The 22,881-nt window shown below is 53.9% G+C and overlaps 8 protein-coding genes across 8 annotated transcripts; 4 read left to right on the forward strand and 4 right to left on the reverse strand.

Moving 5' to 3' along the window:
- Positions 1–508: 508 nt before the first annotated feature.
- J4E79_003745 (uncharacterized protein) lies at positions 509–2,435 on the forward strand (the record flags this gene model as incomplete). Its single annotated transcript, XM_049352637.1, has 2 exons — positions 509–829; positions 879–2,435. 2 exons carry the CDS (start codon positions 509–511, stop codon positions 2,433–2,435), a joined length of 1,878 nt encoding a protein of 625 aa, XP_049213016.1.
- Positions 2,436–3,059: 624 nt separating this feature from the next.
- On the forward strand, positions 3,060–4,639 carry J4E79_003746 (uncharacterized protein; the record flags this gene model as incomplete). Its single annotated transcript, XM_049352638.1, has 4 exons — positions 3,060–3,126; positions 3,178–3,406; positions 3,459–3,970; positions 4,032–4,639. The coding sequence occupies 4 exons, from the start codon at positions 3,060–3,062 to the stop codon at positions 4,637–4,639; spliced, it is 1,416 nt and encodes a 471-aa protein (XP_049213017.1).
- A 155-nt stretch (positions 4,640–4,794) lies between these two features.
- On the reverse strand, positions 4,795–6,148 carry J4E79_003747 (uncharacterized protein; the record flags this gene model as incomplete). The annotated part of the gene is made up of 5 exons (XM_049352639.1): positions 4,795–5,109; positions 5,171–5,676; positions 5,741–5,785; positions 5,840–5,985; positions 6,042–6,148. 5 exons carry the CDS (start codon positions 6,146–6,148, stop codon positions 4,795–4,797), a joined length of 1,119 nt encoding a protein of 372 aa, XP_049213018.1.
- Positions 6,149–7,075: 927 nt separating this feature from the next.
- CBR1 (NADH-cytochrome b5 reductase) lies at positions 7,076–7,930 on the forward strand (the record flags this gene model as incomplete). The annotated part of the gene is made up of 1 exon (XM_049352640.1): positions 7,076–7,930. One exon carries the CDS (start codon positions 7,076–7,078, stop codon positions 7,928–7,930), a length of 855 nt encoding a protein of 284 aa, XP_049213019.1.
- An 807-nt stretch (positions 7,931–8,737) lies between these two features.
- Positions 8,738–16,090, reverse strand: J4E79_003749 (uncharacterized protein; the record flags this gene model as incomplete). The annotated part of the gene is made up of 3 exons (XM_049352641.1): positions 8,738–9,241; positions 9,301–15,298; positions 15,345–16,090. 3 exons carry the CDS (start codon positions 16,088–16,090, stop codon positions 8,738–8,740), a joined length of 7,248 nt encoding a protein of 2,415 aa, XP_049213020.1.
- A 319-nt stretch (positions 16,091–16,409) lies between these two features.
- Positions 16,410–19,641, forward strand: J4E79_003750 (uncharacterized protein; the record flags this gene model as incomplete). The annotated part of the gene is made up of 3 exons (XM_049352642.1): positions 16,410–19,043; positions 19,087–19,339; positions 19,442–19,641. The coding sequence occupies 3 exons, from the start codon at positions 16,410–16,412 to the stop codon at positions 19,639–19,641; spliced, it is 3,087 nt and encodes a 1,028-aa protein (XP_049213021.1).
- A 638-nt stretch (positions 19,642–20,279) lies between these two features.
- Positions 20,280–21,198, reverse strand: J4E79_003751 (uncharacterized protein; the record flags this gene model as incomplete). The annotated part of the gene is made up of 3 exons (XM_049352643.1): positions 20,280–20,551; positions 20,670–20,849; positions 21,186–21,198. The coding sequence occupies 3 exons, from the start codon at positions 21,196–21,198 to the stop codon at positions 20,280–20,282; spliced, it is 465 nt and encodes a 154-aa protein (XP_049213022.1).
- Positions 21,199–21,629: 431 nt separating this feature from the next.
- Positions 21,630–22,723, reverse strand: J4E79_003752 (uncharacterized protein; the record flags this gene model as incomplete). The annotated part of the gene is made up of 3 exons (XM_049352644.1): positions 21,630–21,869; positions 21,921–22,619; positions 22,685–22,723. The coding sequence occupies 3 exons, from the start codon at positions 22,721–22,723 to the stop codon at positions 21,630–21,632; spliced, it is 978 nt and encodes a 325-aa protein (XP_049213023.1).
- Positions 22,724–22,881: the final 158 nt, after the last annotated feature.

Below are 22,881 nucleotides of genomic sequence, written 5' to 3' on the forward strand. Positions count from 1 at the left end.
TCGTGTATTTGAACAAAATCAAGTGCTCTAAGAGATTCGATACGCCCTAAGATTTGGTGCAAGTGACCGAGATGCCATATCAGTATGCGTCAGCTTGAAGATGTGCAAGGTAACGCGATCTTGCTCTGGGTTGCATCCTACAATGGGGAACGACGCCGTCGATATCTTCTTGGGTGTTGCAAATCTGTCCTAGTTGCTGTCTCTCTCTCTCTAGAGCGCAAGGTCGCGTCAGTACAGGGGAGCGAGCACGACAACCACCGCGATTGCTGCGAGCCGATTTCGTCAGCAAGCGGAGAAAAGACGTGATTGCCCATCTGCCCGACCGGTGGCTCTGCAGGCCGGGAAAAGATAGCGCATCTAACAGCGTCTTACGACATCGGTGCTTGAGAAAAAAGTTGATGATAGCGAGGCAGCTTACCCCGGGGCTTTAAAGTCGTCATGGGTAAAGACATACGTCCGACGAGAGGGCATCATTCCAAGGACAGCGAGGACACGCACCGCTTACATAATGACGCCAAGCCCAATCCCAGCAACCGCGGCCAATCTAACGGCTTCGGGGCAAGAGTCAACACCATCGCGACGCGTCGCACAGCTTGCAGAACATCTCGCGTCAGCAGAATGTACCAAACAAGATGAATCTCACGCTGCCTTACCAACTTCTTACCCCGTTTCGAAGCTGCAGTTGAGCCCAACGCAGTACATCGATCATGTACGAAGCCTCCGCGTCGCTGTCATCGGTGCCGGTCTAGCTGGTATCAATGCAGGTATCCTTCTGCCAGCGAAAGTGCCGGGCATCGACTTGACCATCTTTGAGAAGAACGACGATGTTGTAAGTGCATGCAAGAGTTGTGGGAGAAAATCGCGCTGACAACGTGCAGAGTGGCACGTGGCTTGAGAACGTGTACCCCGGCGTACGATGCGACATTCCATCTCATGTGTATCAAGCGACATACTCACCCAATACGCAATGGTCTGAGATCTTCGCGCGAGGCGCTGAGATCCGTGACTATTGGCAGGCGCAGGCTAAGAAGCACGACGTCTACAAGTATGTCAGACTTCGGCACCGCGTCGACGAAGCAGAATGGGATGATGCACAGTCCAAATGGCGGGTGACAGTGCGGAACCTCAAAGATGAGACCACATCGACGGAGACCTTCGATTTCGTCATCACCGCCATTGGCCGGTTCAACTCTTGGAAGCTACCAGATTATCCGGGCTTGAACGACTACCAAGGCCACCTAAGACACACATCGAACTGGGACGTGTCGTTCGATCCGACGGGCAAGAAGGTCGCTGTCATTGGGAATGGCGCAAGCGGTATTCAGGTCGTGCCAAACCTACAGCCCATTGCAAAACACATCACTCACTTCGTTCGTAATCCAACGTGGATCGCGACATCGTGGGCAGGCGATGAGCGGACCTTTGAGCCACAGCCATACTCGCAGGAACAGCGCAAGGCTCTGGAAGACCCTGGAGTGTATCTGGCCTTCAGGAAAGATCTTGAAGATAGATACTGGAGACGATTCCGTGCCATGATTCGTGGATCAACCGAGAATCAGGGCATGCGAGAGCAATTCATCGATGTCATGAAGAAGCGGGTAGCGCAAAAACCCGAACTGCTCGATGGATTGATACCAGATTTTGCCCCGCACTGCAGACGACTCACACCGGGGCCTGGCTACTTGGAGTCTCTCACCGAAGCGAACGTGGAGCTTGTCAAGTCGCCTATCAAGCGTTTCACACCTACAGGTATCGAAACGAGCGATGGCAGAACGTTCGACTTTGATGCGATATTCTGTGCGACTGGTGCCAACACCGATCTCGTTCCACCATTTTCGATCAAAGCGCGCGGAGAGGATCTCCACGAAGCATGGAAGCCCGGAGGTAAATGGGGCTTTCCTTACACATATTTAGGTCTGGCTACACCCGGTTTCCCCAACCTATTCTTCCTAGCCGGACCGCATGCTACGGGGCCTTCGGGTACAGTGCCACATGGCGTAGAGACGTCACTCACTTACTTCGCCAAAGTACTTCGCAAAGTCTCTTCACAAGGACTTAAGTCTTTATCACCATCGAAAGAGGCAACGGATGACTTTGTCGACTACTGTGACGCTTTCTTCCCGACCACAGTCTTGACCGATAAGTGTTCGTCTTGGAACAATGGCGGAATTCCTGGACAGCGTATTCACGGCTTATGGCCTGGTTCAGCTGCACACTTTACCATAGCTAGACGGGAGCCCCGATGGGAAGATTGGGAGTACGAACGCGAACACAAGGGCAATCGCTTCGCCTATTTTGGGAATGGGTACACTGAGGCAGAGCTCGATGAATCGACTGACTTGACCTCATATCTCAAGGCGCCTGGCCAGGAAGTAGATTTGAGGGATCTTCATGAGCGTTGGTGGGATGTGCCAGGTGCAGAGAGGAAACTATAGATACTCGTATCGAGCTGTTCGAATAGATGAGTACATACTCGCTCGCCTGCAGACAATCTACTCGCAAATTGGCCCGCTCCAAAAGGTTCGTGGTTCCTTGCGACAAGTCGCTTTCTTTTCGAATGTCACATCTTGCACTGTGCTTCACAATCTTGGATGAAGATTGCGTGATTACGCTACTGTTCTCACTGCGGTTCCTTCAGTGTCCACTAGGCCTTATTTCGTACCCACGCCGACCGTTGAGGATGACTGCCCCATATCGCATCGTCAAGTACCTTGGAGATGGCGTGCTATCCCATCATCATGCCGTGTCCGAGGTACGACCGGGACAGCATACCGTCAGGCCTTTCGCTGCGTCTGGAGCTTTTCCGATGAATCTGGGACGATGTTTTGGGGATACCGGAGATACGGCTCACTCATTGCACATGCTTCGTATCGAGTGGAGCTCGGTACCTTCGTGTGCCGGGCTTGCAGCTGTATGGCGAGTTGTTCTAACGCAGTGTGGTATGAAGCATTATCGCGACATGAAGTCGCTATAACTATCAAATGGGTCAGAGACGCCGAACATGACAGGCATCAGAACTTCTTTTCATCCGGTATCGCCTTTTTGCAGGAGTGTTGACTATGGCCAACTCAGATACCTCCATTGAGTATGGCAGCGACGAAGGAGTTGAGAAGCGAGACTATCCAGGTGAGCATGAAAGTATCCAACATCCAAACACAGAAGACTCACAAATAGCAGTCAAATGGTACCGCTCAACGTTTTTCAACATGACCATCTTGGGACTCTGCAACTTCAGCGCACCAGGTATCTGGGGCGCAATGAACAGTCTCGGTGCCGGCGGAGCCCAATCACCCCATCTCGTCAACGCAGGCAACGCGCTTACATTCTGTCTCATGGTCGTGAGCTGCTATTTCAGCAGCGTAATCGTGCACTATGTCGGGATCAAAGGAGCACTGATCTTTGGAACGTAAGCAATGACACCCCGTATCAGTGCATAGCATCACTAACGCGAACAACAGCATCGGCTACGCCCCCTACGCAGCAGCGCTCTACACGAACAATCGCTTCGGAACCGAGTGGTTCATCTACCTCGGCTCCTCACTATGCGGCATCTCAGCAGGAGTCTTCTGGATGGCTGAAGCTGCGATCGCGATTGCATACCCAGAACCCTGGAACAAAGGAAAGGCACTGGGGTATTGGCTCACATACCGGCTTGCTGGCCAGATCCTTGGAGGAGCTATCAACCTTGGTCTCAACGCGGATCGCGATCAAGCGGGCAAAGTCACGTACACCGTGTATCTGATCTTTATCGCTTTGCAATGTGTTGGACCTGTGGTGGGACTGTTCCTGAATAGTCCGGGTAAAGTCCAGAGGAAAGATGGGAAGAAAGTTCATTTGGCTATCCTAGAGAATCCATGGGTCGAGATCAAGGAGATTACGAGGCTGTTCTTTACCAAGCGCTTCTTACTCATCATTCTTTGGATCGGCCAAGCTGTCTTCGCTGAAGCAGTGTTCTTCACCTACCTCGCTCGTAAGTGATATTCGCTACCTCGAATAGCTTTCCATTGCGCCAGATATTGACTCGCAGATAGTATGGTTCTCCGTGCGTGCGCGCGCTCTCGGGTCATTCCTCTCCGGTATCATCGCAGTGACCTGCGGAAACCTACTCGGTCAATACCTTGACCGCACCAAGATTCCTCTACGTATCCGCGCCCGCAGTACCTTCTGGGTAATCGTCGTTCTACAAGGCGCCTGGTGGCTCTGGGCCACCATACTCGTCACTGAGTTCCGCGATTCGAAACCGACATATGATTGGACGTCGCCTGGCTTTGGGCGTGCTTTCGCTGTCTTTATCTTTCTGACTGCTGGTTTTCAACTTAACTACCTGTTCCTATACTTCATCATTGGCAGGCTGGCGGCAGACGAGCCTGAGGTCATTCGCTATGCTGCGTTGTTGAGGGGGAGCGAGAGTGCTTGGCAGGCTGTTAGTTACGGTATCACGAGTCTGACTGTATTCGCTGAAGTTGGAGCTGTGTATTGGAACTTTGCGCTGTGGGGTGTTGCGATATGGCCGGCATGGTTAGTGTTGAGAGAGTTTGGGATTGGGGAGAAAGTAGCCCACGCGCAGCCTGTCGAGGATGGTTCAGTTGACTACGAACAACAGGAGGGGGAAGGGATACAAAAAGTCCTATCCAGCTGATAGGCCTATTTAGCAGCGATGGAATACGCGGCGCATGTTTGAGACGAAGAAGTACGACGAATTGAACTGTATGGACGCTATGATCACTTTGCTATGTAAGAAACGAGTGATTAAAAGAATGCACAGAGAATTGCCAGCTTTCCAGTTGCAACAACCTAGAATTCCCGCCCAACTACCGATGGCGAGTCCTCATATTTGTAGCACAGCACGCCCTCGCCTTCTTGATTCAATGTATCCAGAACCTCACGAACGGCAACGTCTTCGGCCATGAACCCCATCCACACCGGTGTGTCTAGTGTAGTCTGCTCGACGGCGTCAGCGGGGGGTCCAAAGCCCTCGATGGTCCTTGGACCGCCGATATCAGTCAGGCGGGCGGGGTCGCGGCTCTGCCAGAGCGTCCACATGTAGTCGAGCTGGCAATGGTGAAGCCAGAAGAGCGGATCGTTGGGGGAGGAGTAGATATCGCTGATCTAGGTAGAGTGTTAGTATGGAAGCACATAGAAAGTATTGCAATAAAAGAGGGTTACGTACGTCACCACCAATAGCCATGTGCCCTAGACCATGCGGTGACTGGAATGCGTTCGTACGGATCTTGTCTTCATCTTTGACGAAACTCAGCCCATCAATGAAAGCCTGGAGCTGGTAGTAGTTCTTTGCTTCCATGGTCGCTGGGTAGATGTCCTCCCAGCCGGTACTTCCATTGAACAGATCAAAGTCAACAGCACGCGTCAAGCAGCGTGGGTTTGACGCCAGGGATTCAACAGGCCCGATGTTCAGAGACGTATTTCCAGCGAATGGGCCGTCCTTGATGCAACCATCTGTGTCGGCACCGTTGCCACCAAAAGCATTCAGCACAGGTGAGGTGTAAATGGAGCCATTGGCGTTGGTGGACGGATTGTCGAGAGTCCAGTCCCAGTAGGGTTGTGCACCGGTGTAGTTGCATTCGGAGCGAAGCACAGATTCGAAGACCCAGATGGCGTAGCGGTGCCAGGGTAGGAAGACACCAACCGTGTGAATGCCGTAGATTGTGACGTTGGCTAGAGTAAAACCAGTTAGTATGGGTGTTGTTTCGGTAAGCAATGTCTCACGAAGGGTACTTACCAGCAGATTCAGGATCATTGGCGAGTGAGGGGACATCTTGACCGCCTGTCGCATCTTGTTAGCTGACATGTATGCTTGTGGACGACGCTTAGTACCAACCTCGCGTAGCGTTGATGTGTAAGGCGACGAAGTCGTCAAATCTGGTCTTCAGAGTGCTGAATACTTCGGTACCCTTGGAAGGTGCCCTCTTCAGACATTGAACGGCATCAATATAGGCGTTCTGTTCAGAAGCATTGAGCGTGCGCCTAGGAGAATGTCAGTAGAGGCCACAAACGGATAGCTTTTGCTCCGAAACACATACCACTCTTTCCTGATGCGCGGGTTCGAACAGCTACCTGCAGTCTCATTCACAGGAAGTGCGGTACATAGCGAAGCGATCGTTAACGAAAGTAGGGATGATAGACGCATGATGATGGAATTGAAAGAATGAGTGTGGCGTGGATACAATAGCTACTGCGGAACGAAACGCTACCTATATAGATACTCCACGATATGTCTATGCATCCGAAACATGACAGAGATTAGACCTCCATGAATACGATGAAACGACGTTGAACGGGTCTGCCTTGTAGATCTTATGTCACGTTAGTTCGCGAGTCGTGCTTCGGTCGCGGTTCCCTCAACGTTGTTGCACCGAGTCTGTGGAGCGGAGGACACAGAGCCACTGGGGATTCGCTGATCAGCATTAGCGTCGGCGTTGGGTGGTCTTGGTGATCTATTTTGACATATAGCATGTCGGTAGCTCGAAGTCGGATGCGCTGAACAACTAGCACCCGCATCCGACATCGAGCTACCATGTCTCTCGCGTGGTATACCTAGCAGTTGGTACACTCAAACGCGGTGTTTGGAAGTAATGTTTCCGCTTTTGGTAAGGTCTGTCTAGCATGGACGCACGCGTTCCGGGGAATTTTAGGGCGTCATGGGCCTCTCTCTGGCCACATAGTGTTGAAGCTCTGCGAAATGCGATGGTTTAGGGGTGAAGTTCAGTAATCACGTGCCAAGGCGCCTGAGCTCGCATCAATGCGAACCAGGATTATGATGTAAAAGTCTGGGGCTGTGCAAACAGTCAAATCTTGTCGTAAGTTGGTCAATTGATGTAGGCATCTGGTGGAGTGAAGAGATTCTGGGTGCGATTCCCCAATGCGCGCATGCGATGCGATGATGCGCTTGAACCCTGCCAAGTCTCGTCTCAGCAGCCAATCGGGGGGATAGGTCGTCGGGGAATTGTCACGGCGACCCTGTCAGTTCTCCTTCTCCCCACCTCTTCACTTTCCTTATCCTCTCCCCCCGCTTCCTACCTTACTTAATTGCTCCTTCCCCCCTCGTGAGCCGACAATGCCATCACTCATGGAGCTCCTACCTATCGCGGTAGCTTTTGCTGCTGTCATAGGAGGTTTCCTCTGGTACAGCAGCAGCAGCGGTGGAAGCCGCAAGGTGCTGAAGCCGACGGAATTCCAGGACTTCAAGCTCTCGGAGAAGACTGTCCTCTCGCACAATACCGCCATCTACCGCTTCGACCTCCCTCGCCCAACCGACACCCTCGGCCTTCCCATCGGCCAGCACATCTCCCTCGCCGCTACCATCGCCGGCCAGCCCAAAGAAGTCGTCCGCTCGTACACACCAATCACATCCGACGAAGACAAGGGCCATGTCGACCTGCTCATCAAGTCATACCCCACCGGAAACATCTCCAAGCACGTCGCGAGCTTGAACATTGGAGACACAATCAAGGTCAAGGGACCCAAGGGAGCTATGGTCTACACACCCAACATGGTTAGGCATTTCGGTATGATCGCTGGTGGCACTGGTATCACGCCCATGCTCCAGGTTGCGAAGGCCATCATGCGCGGACGCTCTACTGGTGACAAGACCGCCGTCGACCTTATTTTCGCCAACGTCAACCCCGAGGATATCCTGCTCAAGGACGACTTGGACGCGCTAGCGGCTAAGGACCCCAAGTTCAACGTCCACTACGTTCTGAACAACCCACCCGAGAACTGGACCGGCGGCACTGGTTTCGTTACTGCCGACATGATCAAGGAGAAGCTGCCCGCGCCAGCGAGCGATGTTAAGATCCTCATTTGCGGACCACCGCCCATGGTTGCGGCCATGAAGAAGGCAACCGAGAGCCTGGGTTACGCCAAGGCAAAGCCAGTCAGCAAGCTCGAGGACCAAGTCTTCTGCTTCTAGATGCTGGGGATGTTGGATCGCCAGATATATTAATTAGATATTGACATCTTCGACTAATTGATACCATTGCAATACACCATAACATCCAGCCCAACACCACTGAATCACTTTATGCGTGCATGTTGTTGTTCTGAAGCCCGTTCGTATTACAAAAGTTCACTGACTAGCAATCAATGAAAGCCTACTATAGCAAAGTAGAAGAAGAACAATTGCAAAATAATTACATGTATGTAAAACAATCAAAGCGCTCATCGTCGACGTCCAAAAGATATCATGATGCTAACGCGAAACGCCTTGCAAAAAACAACAAAACCATGCGAATGCCAACCGGACCCAGGGTATTCAGAGCTCGTAGCGCAGCGTAACACAACAGTCCAGCAGCCGCCTAAATAAACGCCCTCGACCTGATTACAACACGAACCGTCCTCTTCCTCTTGATAGTACCAGTACCCGCAGCGCCGATACCGCCGATACCGCCGACAGCGCTATCCCCATCGTCACCGGGTGTAGCCTCATCCTCATCATCCGTAATCTCTACATCCATTTGATCGCCCCCAAGTGGGGAACCACCCGGTGTATCATTCCCCAGAACCTTTGCCAGGGTATTATACTCCTTCTCGTCCAACTCCACCACTTGCGTAATAGGAGCAGCAGGGGCAACAGCAGCAGCGCGCCGCCACTGATAGTCCCTGACTGCGTCATCAACAACTCTCGTTGCAAAGCCCTCTTCTTCTTCCAACGGCGGGCTCAGCTTCATGATAGGATACCGGGATCTCCATGCTCCCCTCCCCTCAGAGATCCCATCTACTACAAAAAACCCTTCTGACCGCTGACACGACGGAGATTGGAGCGTAGGCTGCCGCCGTACTTTCCTTTGTCGGCTGCAGAGACTTCGCCCATTTCGCCCATTAGGAGGCCGATAGAGCTGCCTCGTCGTGAGCGCGTGTCGCCAGCTTCACTTGCTGGCGCTGCGGGGACGCCGAGGGCGCTACGGCGTTCAACTCGGAGATTCTTCCAGCCTTCAAGTTCGCGCTCGAGACGCAGGGTCTTCTCTCGTTCTTCGCGAAGTTCGCGCTCGGCGCGCTTAGCGGCGAGTTGGTTCGTCGAGTCGGAGGACTGGAGGTCATCGATGGTGGCCAGGAGGCCGGAAATCTTGTCGCGCGACTTGTTGAGGTCGTCCATGACAGACGCGTTTTGCTTGTCGCGGCGCTCGATCTGTGTCTGTAGGTCCTTTACCGTACGGTCCACGTTGCGGACGCTACGCGATTCGGAGAGACGAGTGGATTCACTGTCTTCGAGCGCTTTTTCGAGCTGATGGATGAGTTAGCATCAATCGATAATGTGGGTTAGTGTGATCTGAGTCAACATACCTCTTGAATGCGTCCATGGAGGAAGCGGACGTCCTTGCCAGCTGAGCCGCTGTAGCCCTTCGTCTCGAGATCGACCAAGCGAAGTTGCAGGTCCTTCAGACCCTTCTCGACAGCCGCCTTGTCCTTGTGAAGCTTCACATTGGCTTCCCGTTCAGCTACGATATCCTTTTGCAGCTCTTGGGCAAGTGCCTCTGCGCGGCGCATCTTGCCCACCGCAGCAGCAGTGATGTCCTCCTGTTGTGCCAAGCCGGACTTGAGCTCCAACAAGTCACGATCGTAAGCAGCTGCATTGCGCATAGCTGGAGACTCTGAGCGAGAGAGTTCATCGAGCGTATCAGCAGCTTCTTGCAGACGCGATTCGAGACGCTTCTTTTCTTCGATGGCAGAATCGCGCTCGGCTGCAAGGTCATCGACGTTGGTGCGCAAATTCCGGACCTGTGATAGCAGGCTGACGATCTTGGATTGCGCTTCGTTATGCGCGTTGGCGGCTTCGTCGCGCGAGTTGGAGATGGTTTGCAGAGTCATCTCAAGACGGCTCTTCTCCTTTGCCCAGGTCGATGAGTTAAGCAGCTCGTCGTCCCATTTGTTCCTCAGCTCCTCGATCTCTTCCCGTAGTCGGCCATTCTCTTCGCGAACGTGGATTACGTTCTCGCGCTCCTGGTCGATTTCCTGGGTAAGGGATGCCAGCTCAGACTGGTACTTCTTGCGTGTCTGCTCAAGCGAGGTTTCGCTGTCCTCGACGTCATGAGCGTGCTGACTTCTGTAATCTTCGAGCTCGTTCTGTAGTCGTTTCTTGGCTTGCAGAGCTGTCTGTAGGTCGGTCGAGAGGTCTTCAACACGTTCGTCGTACCGTTGAACCGTTCGCTGCAAGTCCTCAACCATACCGTCCATCTCCTTTCGCTCAGCCATGATCGTTGCGCAAGTTTCCTCAGCTTCCCGCGCTTGAGTCTTGGCGAATTGCTCAGCACGAGATGCTCTCAATACGGCAATCTCCGCTTGTTCCAACTTGCTGAAGTACTCGTCGGCCCTGCTCTTGTACAGGTTCAAGCTTGACTGTACATCGACCAATGTCGATGTCTCGTTGTCCAGTCGGATCTGGAGATCAGCAAATTCTTGAAGAAGCTGGTTATGGTTGGCGTGCTCTTCCTCTCGCTCGTTAGTGAGATCTTCGAGCTCAGCTTGCATCTCGCGGAGCTCAGACTCTAACGAGAGCTTGACTTGCTTGATGTCGTCAAAGGCCGTCTTGGCGTCGGCGAGTTCATTGATGGCGGTGTTGTGAGCCTGTACAATCGATTTACGCGATTGCTCTTGGGATGTCAAGAGATCGAACAGCTGTTCGTGAGACTTCGTCTGGACTTCCTGGTAAGAGAGTTGGCCGGAACGAAGGCTATGCTCAAGGGCAGAAACCTTGGTAGCAGAGTCGTCAAGCATGTCATGCAGACGGTAGTTCTCACGCTCCAATTTCTGCACCCTTCGAACAGAGGGGCTATCATCCTGCCAGCCGTTGCGCTCAGGCGAGCGTCCAAGCTGCTCTTGAAGGTGCTTGTTCTGCATTTCCGACATCTGCAGCTGGTTCTGCACCATCTCAAGCTCGGCAGCCATGTCCATGCGATTGTTGAACGCGACTGTGTCAACAGTTCGATCAGAACGTGCGGAGTCGTGTGTAGCATTGCTGATGTGTCGCTGGTTGGTGGGGGTGTTCGTAATGGAGAATGGTCGCTTGTTCTCGCTGTCTTTGCGGTTATGTGTAGGCGTTTGACGAGCATTGGCTTGATTGACTTGGCTGCTGTTCATCTCCTCTAGCAGAGCACGCTTCGAGTTGGCATGACGGGCATCCATGTCATGAAGCTCGCCCTCATGCCTTTCTCGGAGCTCGTCAAGCTGAGCCTCAGCACGCGAGTATCGCTCTGATGCTACGCGAAAAGCTTGGTTCGCAGCTTCCAGGCGCTCGGCAATGTCCACCGTCCTAACAATGTCAGGCTTCGCAGCATCGTAAGTGATTGCGACATCGGCCGAGTCTGGGTCAAAGACCTTGCGGAGAAGCATAAGCTGTCGATGGCATTCCTCCAATTCCTGATTGGTGTTGTCAAGCGATGATTGAACCGCCTTTGTGTTGGCTTGAGCTTGTGTACGTAGCTGGCGTTCAGTCTCGAGCTTGCGGTTGACATCTGCGAGTTGTAGGTTGATGGTAGAGGAGGCCTGCTCTGCGTTGCGACTTGTCTTATGCTCTCTTGCAAGCTCGTGGTTGAGGTCCTCAAGGCTGAGCGACAACTTCTCTTTCTGCTTCTCCAAAGATGCGATCGTGAGCTGTGCGTCTTCGAGCTGACGGTAGAGGCGCTTGTTGTCTTCCTCAGCCTTGGACTTCTCGTGAGTCAACTGGGTGATCTTCACACGATGAGTGTCACCAGCTCGCGAGTTTGATCGCGCGATGTCTAAGTTCTTTTGTTGAAGTTTGTTGAGGAGTGCACGGTTGTCATTCTCAGATGCTGTAAGTCTCCCCTTGATGGTGACTATCTCGCGTTCGAGACGCTCCTTTTGCTGGTCGTTGCGCTCCTTGAACGAGTCTGAGTCGGCGAGCATCTGCGTCAAGTTGTGAACCTGTTCGGCCAAGTCGTCACGCTCTGCCTCGAGTTGGTCAAGCTGTTGATCTTTTTCTTCCAGCTCGCGTTGCTGGATGGCTTGCCGTTCGGAAGCCAGCCTTGATTGCGCACGTTCTGCTTGAGCATCGGCATCCAACTTCTGCTCTTCCAGCTTAAGGTATTTCTCGCGAAGGCTGCGGAGTTCGTTCTGGTACTCTTTCCGCTCGTTCTCGTGTGCTGTGCGAGTTTCCGTAGCTCGTCGAAGAACGTCCTGCTGAGCGTACATCTCTTTCTCAATAGTGATCTTGGATTCGTTCAACGCATCGTAGTCGCGCTTGAGCGTGTCGTACTTGTGCTCTCCAAGCATCTCAACATCGTCGCGAGATTGTCTTTCCCGACTGAGCTCCTTTTGAACAGCAAAGAGCTCAGCCTTGAGGGCTTCTGTCTGCTCTTCCAACAGCTTCCGACTTTCACTGTACTCAGCGTCCTCGGACAGTTTCTCCTCAAGTAAACGTTTCGCGTCTGCGGCTTCACGTTCGAGCTGTTGCTTTTGGGAGCGTACAGCATCCAGCTCCGCCTTTGCGTCACGGAGGCGGCTTTGGAGATCGTCATGCTTGGAAGCCAGGGTCCGCTTTTCATCGTCAAACAGTCGGCGGTCGTTCTCGTAGTTCTTGAGGTCGGTCTTCAGGATCGCGAGCTCGCTTTCCTTACGTCTGATCAGATCTTCATAGCTAGTCGATGTCGACGACAGATCCGCCATTTGATTACGGATTTGCCGATTCTCATCGAGGAGTTCTTTGATCTGGTTCTTGCCGGCCTGTACCTCCTTCTGTGAAGCTGCCAATTTGATGTCGAGGTCCTGGTCTGTCTTGAGAAGCTTATGCTCGAGGTCCTCGAGCTTTCGCTCCTTCAATGACAAGTGGCTCTTGAGCATCTTGATTTCCTGGTTCATCGTCTCCTCAGCCTGGCTTCTTTGAGATTGTTTGACCTCAAGCTCTTTGAGCTGCTGATCCAGACGCGCGTTCTGCTCCTCTAGCTCTTGTGTCTCGCCCTCGAGCTTACTGATAATTTGCCCTGCTTGTTCCAGCTCCTTGCGCAGATGTTCGACCTCCTCCTCAGTCCTCCTCTTCGCTTCCATGAGATCGTCTAGCTGGTCTTCGAGTTGATCCTGATCTTCGATAGCACCAGCCAGCTTTTCGGAAAGCTCAGTCTCACGGAGCTGAAGACGCTTGAAGATCTCTTCCTTGTCCAAGGCAAGCGCACGTTCGCTTTCAAGCGTCTTCTGGATACGTTGAATGTCCATTTCTGCGCGCCTTCGCTCGTCCTCGACCCGCTGTCTTTCGGCAGCTTCTTGTTGCATCTTCTCCTCGAGCTGGTGGATCATCTCGTCGCGCTTCTTGACCTCTGCTGCTTGACGTGTCGCACCAAGCATAGGCCTCATCCGGGCGAAGAGCCTCCACCATGGGTTCGACTGCATGTCAAGGTAGACCTGGAAGTTGCGCTGAATGATCCGAGTGGCCTCGGCTCGATAAAGACGTTTGTGAGCTAGACGACGTTGCACAAATCCACGAGCTGCGGACTGGAAACGAATCATAATATCGCGGATGAGCGCATCGCGTTGATCTTCGAGTTCGGCAAGGACACCGGCCCTGAAGAAGACCTTGGTGATTCCGACACGGTACAATGACCTATCAAGGTTGATCTTTTCGAGAATCATGTTGGCCGCGACCTGCCCTTCGAGATAGCCTCTGGGAAGGTCTCTGCAGAGTACCTCGTATCTCTGGCGGAATTCCACGAAAGGAAGTCGGTTGGGGAAACCAGTACGTGCGATACGTATACCTTCCAGAACACCATTGCAACGCAACTGGTCAAGGACAAGAGGTGCGCTGAATTGCTTTGGTCGCTTCTTGTGATTTGGAAGGATACATCGAACGAAATGGGGGTGGGTGGAGTGGAGCTGAGTCATGAGTACCGACAGTTGCTCTTTGTGGCGTTGGGCGACGGTACGGAAGAGGCCCTTCTTGACGCGGCTGCGGGCTCCGCCCATGCCATCGTCCGCATCAGCACAGTCAACAAAGAGATTGGCGATTTGCTTGTCAGCGGAGCCAGCCAAAAGGCGAGTGACGTTGTCGTTCAGTGGATCCTTGTTCTTTTCCAGCCAGTTCTCCGTCGAATACTCTACTTCGGCAGCGTAGTGGGTGAGGACGAAACCTTGAGTAAGGAGTGATCGCTTGTACTTGGTGCTCTTGCGGTCCCATAATGAATGCAGCTTCTCTGTGAAGCTCTTGTCGGTGGCTTTGGGCATAACACTGTCCTCGTCCAGGCAGGAGAAGATACCAATGGGGTTTGGTAGCTCGATCAGGTCGATTGTCGGCTGAAGATCGCGGCCAAAGTCGATGAACTTCCATTCTATCTGTTCGCGTGCGTATTCTTCTTGTTCCAGAACGAACATGTGGTGGTTGAAAAATTGTTGTAGCTTCTCATTAGTGTAGTTGATACAGAGTTGTTCAAAACTGTTCTCGTCGAAGATCTCGAAACCGGCGATATCCAGCACGCCGATGAAATGCGAGTCGTCTCCACCACCGCCGGTCTGGTCGAGCTGGCGATTGATACGGTCAACAAGATCACCGAAGCCACGCTCGTAGATACCCTTTGCGAGGGCATCGATGGAAAGATTGACTTGTTCGGGTGTCTGAACCTTTTCAACCCACTCTCTGCCGGCCTTGACGCGAGGATGCAAAAGGGCTTTGATGAAGTCATCGGCGGAGATGCCGAGCAATTGGGCGACTATCTGGGCTTGCTGCTCAGCTGCAAGATTCAGTGTAGCCTGGTCTGCCCGCCGACTCTCCTTGACGGCCCGGATGTTGCCGAGATGCAGGACTGCAGCGACCGTCTTCAAGATGGCCGATTGCTCCTTGTCGGTAAAGCCCATGACATGGAAAGCTTCAATCAAGCCATTCCACTCATCTCGGTCATCCACACCGGAAATTACGTCGTTGCCATGCCTTGTATACTCAAAGTCGTCTGTGTCTTTGTTGTCCAAGAAGAATTCCTGCTTCATCTGGCTCTGTGCGCCGCGCAGCAGCTGATAGAAGACGTGGTAGTTGCGCTCGTTTGAGTTGAGGCGCACGACTCTTGACTTCTCCAACAGATACCAGTCTATGTACGCGCCAGCGATGTGTCCGGTGCGGGAGAATTCGATCCTGATGAACTTTCCGAAACGAGACGAGTTGTTATTCCGCACCGTTTGCGCGTTACCGAAGGCTTCGAGGATCGGATTGGCTCGTAATATCTGCTCAGATAGATTGGAGAGGTGGCGGCCTCCTGACTTTGCCCGTGGGGTTTCCGAGTTGGCGACGGCGGCTAGATACTGGATGACCTTCTTGGTGTTCTCCGTCTTACCAGCACCGGATTCTCCGCTGTAGAGGGTCAGTTACGGCTGGTTTATATGTTGGGCTAACTCACGTCACGAGAATACTCTGGTTGGTGCCTTCCTCTATGAGATTCCGGAAGGCGTGATCAGCCATGGCGAAGATATGCGGCTTGGTCTCCTCCCTACTCCGGCCCCGGTACATGTTGATGTACTCTCGCGAGTAGATAGGCAGCGGACAGTAGGGGTTCACGGTGACGAGAAAGAGTCCGGAGTAGGTGTATATCAGGTCGGCCTGGTATCGCATGTGGAGGTTGTGGATGACCGAGGGCTCGTTCAGATGGGTGAGTTCCGCCATGTCGTCAGCCTTGTCGAACTTGGCTGGATTGACCTTGTCGATGGCGTCGGCGTCGACATCCTGCTGTGTGCCATTGTCGCATTGGACGAGGATGCGGCCGCCCGGCAGGTCCTCGACGACCCATCCGCGGACGAAGGCCGTGACGGGATCCCTAAGCCAGACATAGCGCTTGCCGGAGAAGTCGTTCTCGCCTTCCACGATGCCACCCAGGCGCGGAGCAGCGTCGTCGTCCTCGGAGATGAACTGCGGGGCAAAGGTGCCGACGGGCGTGCTGTTGCGGTTCGAGTTGGAGCGCAGGCGTGCCGAGTCACTGCGGCCCAGCGGCGGGCTGGTGAGGTTGGTGAGGGAGCGGTTGCGCAGGTGGCCCATGGGGGAGTCGTCGGCCTCGTGCAGCGGCGAGGAGACCGAGTTCCTGGCAAAGGGAGTGCCGCGCGAGTTGCGGGCGAAGGGTCGGCCATTCGGCGCGGGCCCGTTCGCGCTCATGGTGGTGAGTGGTGGTGGTGTTGTCGTGGTGCAGTCGTCGTCGTCGTAGCCGAAGGGGTCATTTGGGCTTAGTTGATTGACATTGCCCCAGTATGTACAGTGGTATGCGGGGACGCGGGTGCAGACATGCAAAAGGAACCCTAGGGAGGCTTTGCTGGTACAGACGCTGCACGTAAAGTTGTTGTAAACAATGACAGCCGCTGGGGCCCCTAGCAACAGCCGGGGTTGTGATTGGGTGGAGCGTGCACGGACACTTCTCGATACTGTCGCGATGCACAATATCTCACGAACTGCCCACGCTCCTCCATCACCGCGCGTCATGGCAAACAACTACGCGCATCCCCCGCCCATGCAGCAGCTGCCGGGCATCCCGGGCATCAACCTCGCCCCGTATGCGCAGAACGGCCAGCAGCCCCCGTTCCCTGCCTTTCCTCCGCCCGATGCCAATCTTTGGGCGCTCTTCCAGAGTGGCTCCTTCCCTCCAGGTGCCCCAAACCTCCCGCCGCCGCCGCCCTTTCCCAACATGGCCTTCCCCCCACCGTCGCTGCCTCCCCAGCCTCCACTGCCCGAGCGCGTACAGGAAGTCACGGATAGCGACCGCGAAGATGGCGAGCTGAGTGAGGGCGACAGTTCGCCGTCGCTCATGGACAAGCTACAGCAGGATCGCGACGCGGCCAAGCAGTTCATCAAGCTTCTGCACAGCAACAACGTCTCCTACAAAGCCCTCGCCAATGAGCAGCTAGACCCCGAGCTGCTGAGGGGCCTGTACCAGAGCGCAAACCTGCCGTCGGAGCCTGCGCCCATCCTGCCACCCAAGGCCAACGATGCCGTCTCCAAGGCGCCCGCCGTCCAGCCAGTGACTCCCGTCGCGCAAGATGCGCCCAAGTCTGTCGCGTCGCCAAGCACTCCGGGCCATCGTCAGGATTACATAGCACGTCTCCAGGCCGCAAAGGCTGCGAAACAGGCCGCCGCCGCCAAAACCACCACTCCTGCGCCTGTCACCAAGACGCCCCAACCTGCGACCCCTCCGGCCGCTAAGCCGCCTGTGACAGATGAACAGAGAGCGCGCAACACCGAGTTGATCAAGCAGCGCTTGGAAGCCATCAAGGCGAGACAGAAGCCGCCGGTCACGCCTGGCTCGCATACACCCACGAGCGCCGCCTATACCCCATCCTTCTCTGCCATTCCAGGTCTTTTCATGGGCGCGTCTTCAACATCGAATACACCTGCTCCGTCTGCACCTCAGCCAGCATCTCTACCAAATTCTTCTACTCCTCACCCACGGCCGCTGGGCCAGTCTCCGCATGCTGACCAGGAAGATGATTCAATGATAATAGATGTTAGCGAAGACGAGTCCAACGGCAGCGACATGGACATTGACGACGATCAGCCCGCTCCTCAGGCAGGTCAGCATTCGCGTCAGGCTCCTGGCACCCTTCCCAACTTCCACTCCGGCGCAATGCCAGCAACCCCATCAGCCGCTGCTGTCGGTACCTCAGGCGCAGAAACACCCAACACAGTCGCGCGCGAGAAGGAGCTAGTGGACAAAGAGAAGCAGTTGGTGGCCATGCGCGAGACACTCAAGAAGAAGCTCGCTGAAAAGCGAGAGCGCGATAGGTTGGCAGCAGCTGCCAGCGTCGCGACATCACCGTCCACGAGCCAAAAGACGTCGACGCCAGTGCCATCTCTTCAGCCCTCCACTCCAGCTTCGCTTCCCACATCCACGACCCAATTTGTATCATTCCCATCACATTCAAAAGACACAAATCGTCTTCGCCGGGCGGAGATCCAATCTAAGCTGCCTACCCTGGATGCCGAGATTGCGAGTAACGCGAGTAGGATGGCTCAGCTGACCAAGGAATTGGAGCAGCTAACGGCGCAGAACGAGAGAATTGCAAGGGACAAGGAGCAGCTGACCAAGGAGCTGGAGGATCTGGGTGTTGACACGGAGGGCATGTCTCATGCGCAATTACGAGCCAAGAAGGATGAAATCGAAGGCGAGCAGTCTTCGGATTCGAACTCCCCATCTAACCAAACGCAACCTGTATCGCAGCCTGCACTCAAGGATGCTTCACCGGTTTCACTTCCAGCTTCGAATCAACATACTTCAGTACCGATGGCACTTCCTGGACTTGGACAGGATACGATTCAGCCTGAGCAGGAGAGTTATGAGCCCCCTGAGTTGCCAGAACAGGTTATGCCTGCAGAAGGCGTCCTCAACCCAGCAGCATCACAGATACATTTTAGCCCACAGGATTCACCTACCAATGGCACCAGGACCCTGAATCCTTCGGCGCCAGCCTTTGTCTCGACAGCTCAACAAGACCAGATTGAAAACACGCAAAGTAATTCATCGAAAGCTGATGCGAGTGTACAAAATGCGATCGACGTAGCCAAGGCCAACGCCAGTGCTGCTGTGGACCAAGAGATCCAGCAACCTACCACTGCCCCCTCGCCGTCAGAAGAAGGAGAAGTCGACATGTCTGTTTCCGAGGGTGACGAAGACGAGGAAGAAGAGGAAGAGTACGAGCCGGAATACGAGCCAGAAGAATCTGTCGTTATCCCCGAAGTACCCGTGGAAAAAGAAGTGGAGGTGCAGACCAAACCTGAGTATTCACTCGAAAGCTCGCAAGCCTCTCCGCAAGAAGAAGAGGCCTACGAGCCACCCGACGTCGAAGAAGACATGCCGGATGTCCAGGTCGGCGAAGAATCCACCGCAGATCAGTATGAGCCCACGGCTCAAGCTGAGGCGGGAGATGGCGCTATGGACATTGCTACATCATCTGATGAAAGCTCTGACGACAGCGAATCCGACGACGAGTCTACCCCAGAGCCGGAAATGAGGAAGTCCATCTCAGCGTACAACCCGTTACATCAAGACGCTGGAATCGCTGATGATCTAGCGCCCGAGCTACAACCAGAGGTAACGTCTTCGGCGGCCGCTGGCGGACCTGTACGTCAACCACCATACCGGAGGCCTAGCTAATGCAGACCAGGTGCCTGAGGTGTCCGAACAGGACGAAGAACCCGAACCAGCCAGGTTTACTCCGTACGAAAGCCCGCTGCGAATGTTCAAGTCCTATCGCTATCATCCCAACTATGCTCAAGATATAAATGGTGGCTTCCTGTCCCTGACTTTTAGTCATCAGATCAACCCAGAGAAGCCGCTGTGCCAGTACGAACTAGCTGGCGGCGCATGCAACGACCCTGAATGTCCCGATCAACACTTTAGGGAAGTTGCTATTACTGGTGCGTTGGGAGAGGCGTTCTTGTCTTGATTTCCGTTGTGTTTTGTTATTCTCATTTATAACGGCTATACCTCTGCGCGGAAACTGACTTGTAGTCATATAGGTGACAAACTGCTCGTCCAGCTTGGCACAGCGAACCCAGGCAAAACCTCTGAGGAAAAGCAGCGCTGGAATGACGGTCTCCGCGGCGTGCTCAAAGAACTTCGTCAGAAGAACATCAAAGACCCCAACGGCATTGCTGTGGAGATAGCGAGATATCGCCGTCAATTCCTCAACGACGATACTCGTGTCGTCAACTTGTAATACTTCTTAACTTCCCTCCCCGTTCTAGGCCTGCACCTAGAGGAGGCGGGGGTTGGCTACTCATTCATCATTCCCTCCATTGCTACTGACCTTGATTACATCCACTCAGCAGTCCGCTTCTCTTTGCGTACCCTTCATCGGTAAAAAAGTTGCGACATTGGGGGCGTATCAACAAACTCTCTATCTCTCGACTGTAAGCATCGATATCCTTTCTCTGCATTGGCGTGGAGTTATGGCTTGGTTCACCTATCTTTATTGGATGAATCATTGGTTTAGTCGTGGGACTAGGACACACTCTAGCCCGCCCACTAGCAACCTGACCTGGTACGTATTGCTGCCAGCTGCTACGCTCGGACAATTGAGATTCGGTCATCTCGGCGGAAGAGCGGGTGGGTGGCAGCTGCGCGCGGATATGGTTGGGGCGGTGGTCGTGGTCTTGACTTAGTCTATATAGGCAACACGAATGCATATTTCTTCTGTCATATATTCATCATCACACGATTGCAAATTCGTTCTGTCAGATCTTCATAATCACATGTGTACGTCGCAATCAAGTAAGAGGAATAGGATACAGCAATTGATTCTCGTCAAACTACACTAATCCTTCCCTATCGTTTACGGTCTCAACACACAACAATCTAGTTGGAGATGCCAATAACACCGCAAGCAGGACGAGGACCAGCGTTACCAGTCTTCTTGGACTCCTCGTGTCCGCCCTTGCCGAGGTCGTCAGTTCCAGCGTGAACGACAATGGTGCGGCCAATGACGCTCTCGGAGCCAATCAACTTGATCAGCTTGTCCGTGGTGCTGCCCTGAGCGTTGCCCTGGCCGTCGGTCTTGAAGTTACCCAAGTCACCGACGTGGCGCTCGTCGTCTTCGGGCGCGCCGTGCGTCTTGTTGTGGGGGTTGACTGGGTGGGCGTGTTAGTACAGGTGTTCATTCCGATGGCTAGGGCTGCAGGGTGGGTGTTCCTGGGTATCCGGTGCAGGGTTGTTGGGGTGTAGGTGTAGGTGTGGGTCTGTACTCACAGTGAGGACCAGCAGACGTGCAGCCGTTTGTGTTGTCGCCGAAAGCGTGAACGTGCATGCCACGCTCAGCGTTGGCATCGTGGCCGGTGATGTTCCATGAGATGGTAGTAGGGGCGGACTCGTCGGCCTGCTCAAAGGTGACGGTTCCCTTGACGTTGGAGTCTCCACGGAGGACGGCGACTATGGCTTTTGCGTTAGTATATCTGATCTCCTCAAGGGTCCTAAGCCTCAATCCAAGCTTCTGTAGCGCGTTGATGCGCGTGTAGTGTAGCGGAAAGCCATCAGGGTGTCTTGCAGCCGGCGAGCTGATTGGAGAAGTCCAACGACAAGCCCCAGGTACCAACTGACAGCATGGTACTCCTTGTGAGCCCCAAAGCTGTCCAATTGACCTCTTCGAGCGTTACGATACACCTGAGTACCGTGTCGTCGCAAATAATCTGCTCAATCTTACGCAAGGAGCTGACCCCACCTTCCCGCAAGAGGGAAAGCTCGTGAAACTACTCTAAACATACGTACCGGCTTTGACCATTGTGACGGTTATGTGATGGGTATTGATGGTATTACTTGTGTATTTTGGAATCTGTGACGGACAGAGGCGGTGTTGGGGAGGAGATGGGAGGGAGATGTACAGCTGGCTAGAGGTGAGCTTTGAAGCCGCCTCCACCGGCCGAATGCGGGGCTGTAGTGACGCAACGGTCTCTAACGCCGGGCCAGATCCGACGAATGATTAATAGCCCTGAGGGCCCATCACTTAACATGGTTTCTATCGTTTTCTTACACTTTCATGACGATGGAGGTTTCAGCATATCATCGAGATAACGGAAAGATGGTGTTTTACATCTGATGTCAATTTTACTATCTATTTATTGGAAGCCAGCCCATCATGTCTCATATCAAAACCGAAGAAAGCCGTAAGAGTGTTCAGATGCTCGGTGTATCTCCGTTATCGGATTACACACTCTATGCCGCTTGGATCTTCTTGCGGAGGATGTCCTTCAGGGTGACGGCGTCAGCGGCGAATTTCGAGATACCCTCGCGGAGCTTCTCGACGGCCATCTGGTCCTCGTTGAAGTAGAAGCGGAACTCGGCCTCATTGTTGATGTAGGTCTTCTTCTCGATGTCGAGCTTGCTGGCATCCTCGGCGATGAGCTTCTTGGGGACGTCATCTTGTGAGTTGTACAGCTCCTCGAGCAGGTTGGGCTGTATTCGTTAGTCACATATACAGGGATAGAGCCTGCGGGTAGTACTTACAGCAATGGTCAGGTAGTCGCAACCAGCGAGCTCGGTGACCTCACCGACGCTGCGGAAAGATGCTCCCATGACGATGGTCTTGTAGCCGTGCTTCTTGTAGTAGTTGAAGATCTGCTGGACGCTCTTGACACCGGGGTCCTCCTCCTTGGAGTACTCCTTCTTGGTCGAGGCCTTGTACCAGTCAAGAATACGGCCGACGAAGGGAGAGATGAGGAAAGCACCGGCCTCGGCAGCCGCGATGGCCTGGACCTGGGAGAACATGAGGGTCAGGTTGCAGTTGATTCCGTGCTTGGATTGCAGGATCTCAGCAGCCTTGATTCCCTCCCATGTGGACGCGAGCTTGATGAGAACGCGCTCCTTGTCGATACCGATCTCCTTGTAGAGGTCGATGATGTGCAGGGCCTTGGCTACTGACTCCTCGGTGGAGAAGGAGAAGCGCGCATCGACTTCTGTCGAGACCTTGCCGGGGACAATCTGGAGGATCTCCTTGCCAAACTGTACCAGCAGGTTGTCAAGGGTGGTGTCGACCTGGTTCTCAAGGTCGGTGCCGTTCTTCTTGCCGTATGCGACGGCCGCATCGATCAGCTTCTCGTACTCGGGCTTCTTAGACGCGGCGAGGATGAGCGAGGGGTTGGTGGTCGCATCCTGGGGCTGGTACTTCTTGATGGTAGCGAAGTCACCGGAGTCGGCGACAACGGTCTGTAGGGAAAGTCGGTCAGCTATAATTCTTCCGCAGGCTTGGTGTTGCGCATGTGAATACTCACGGTGCCGGAGGCCTTGAGCTGTTCGAGGGAGCTAGGCATTGTGAGGGGTATATGTGTATGGAATTGGGATTGGAGGTTTGTTGCAAGTGTTTGTGAGAGCACTTGATATGTAGTAGAGGTGAGGAAAGTAGTCGACTGATGTGATGTAAAAGTGTTGTTGGGCCAGCTGCATGGGTGGGGCCTTTCATACGTAGCGC

This window comes from Alternaria viburni (genome assembly GCF_023758015.1).
Source record: "Alternaria viburni strain BMP 2772 chromosome Unknown scaffold_6, whole genome shotgun sequence".
Lineage (NCBI taxonomy): Eukaryota > Fungi > Ascomycota > Dothideomycetes > Pleosporales > Pleosporaceae > Alternaria > Alternaria viburni.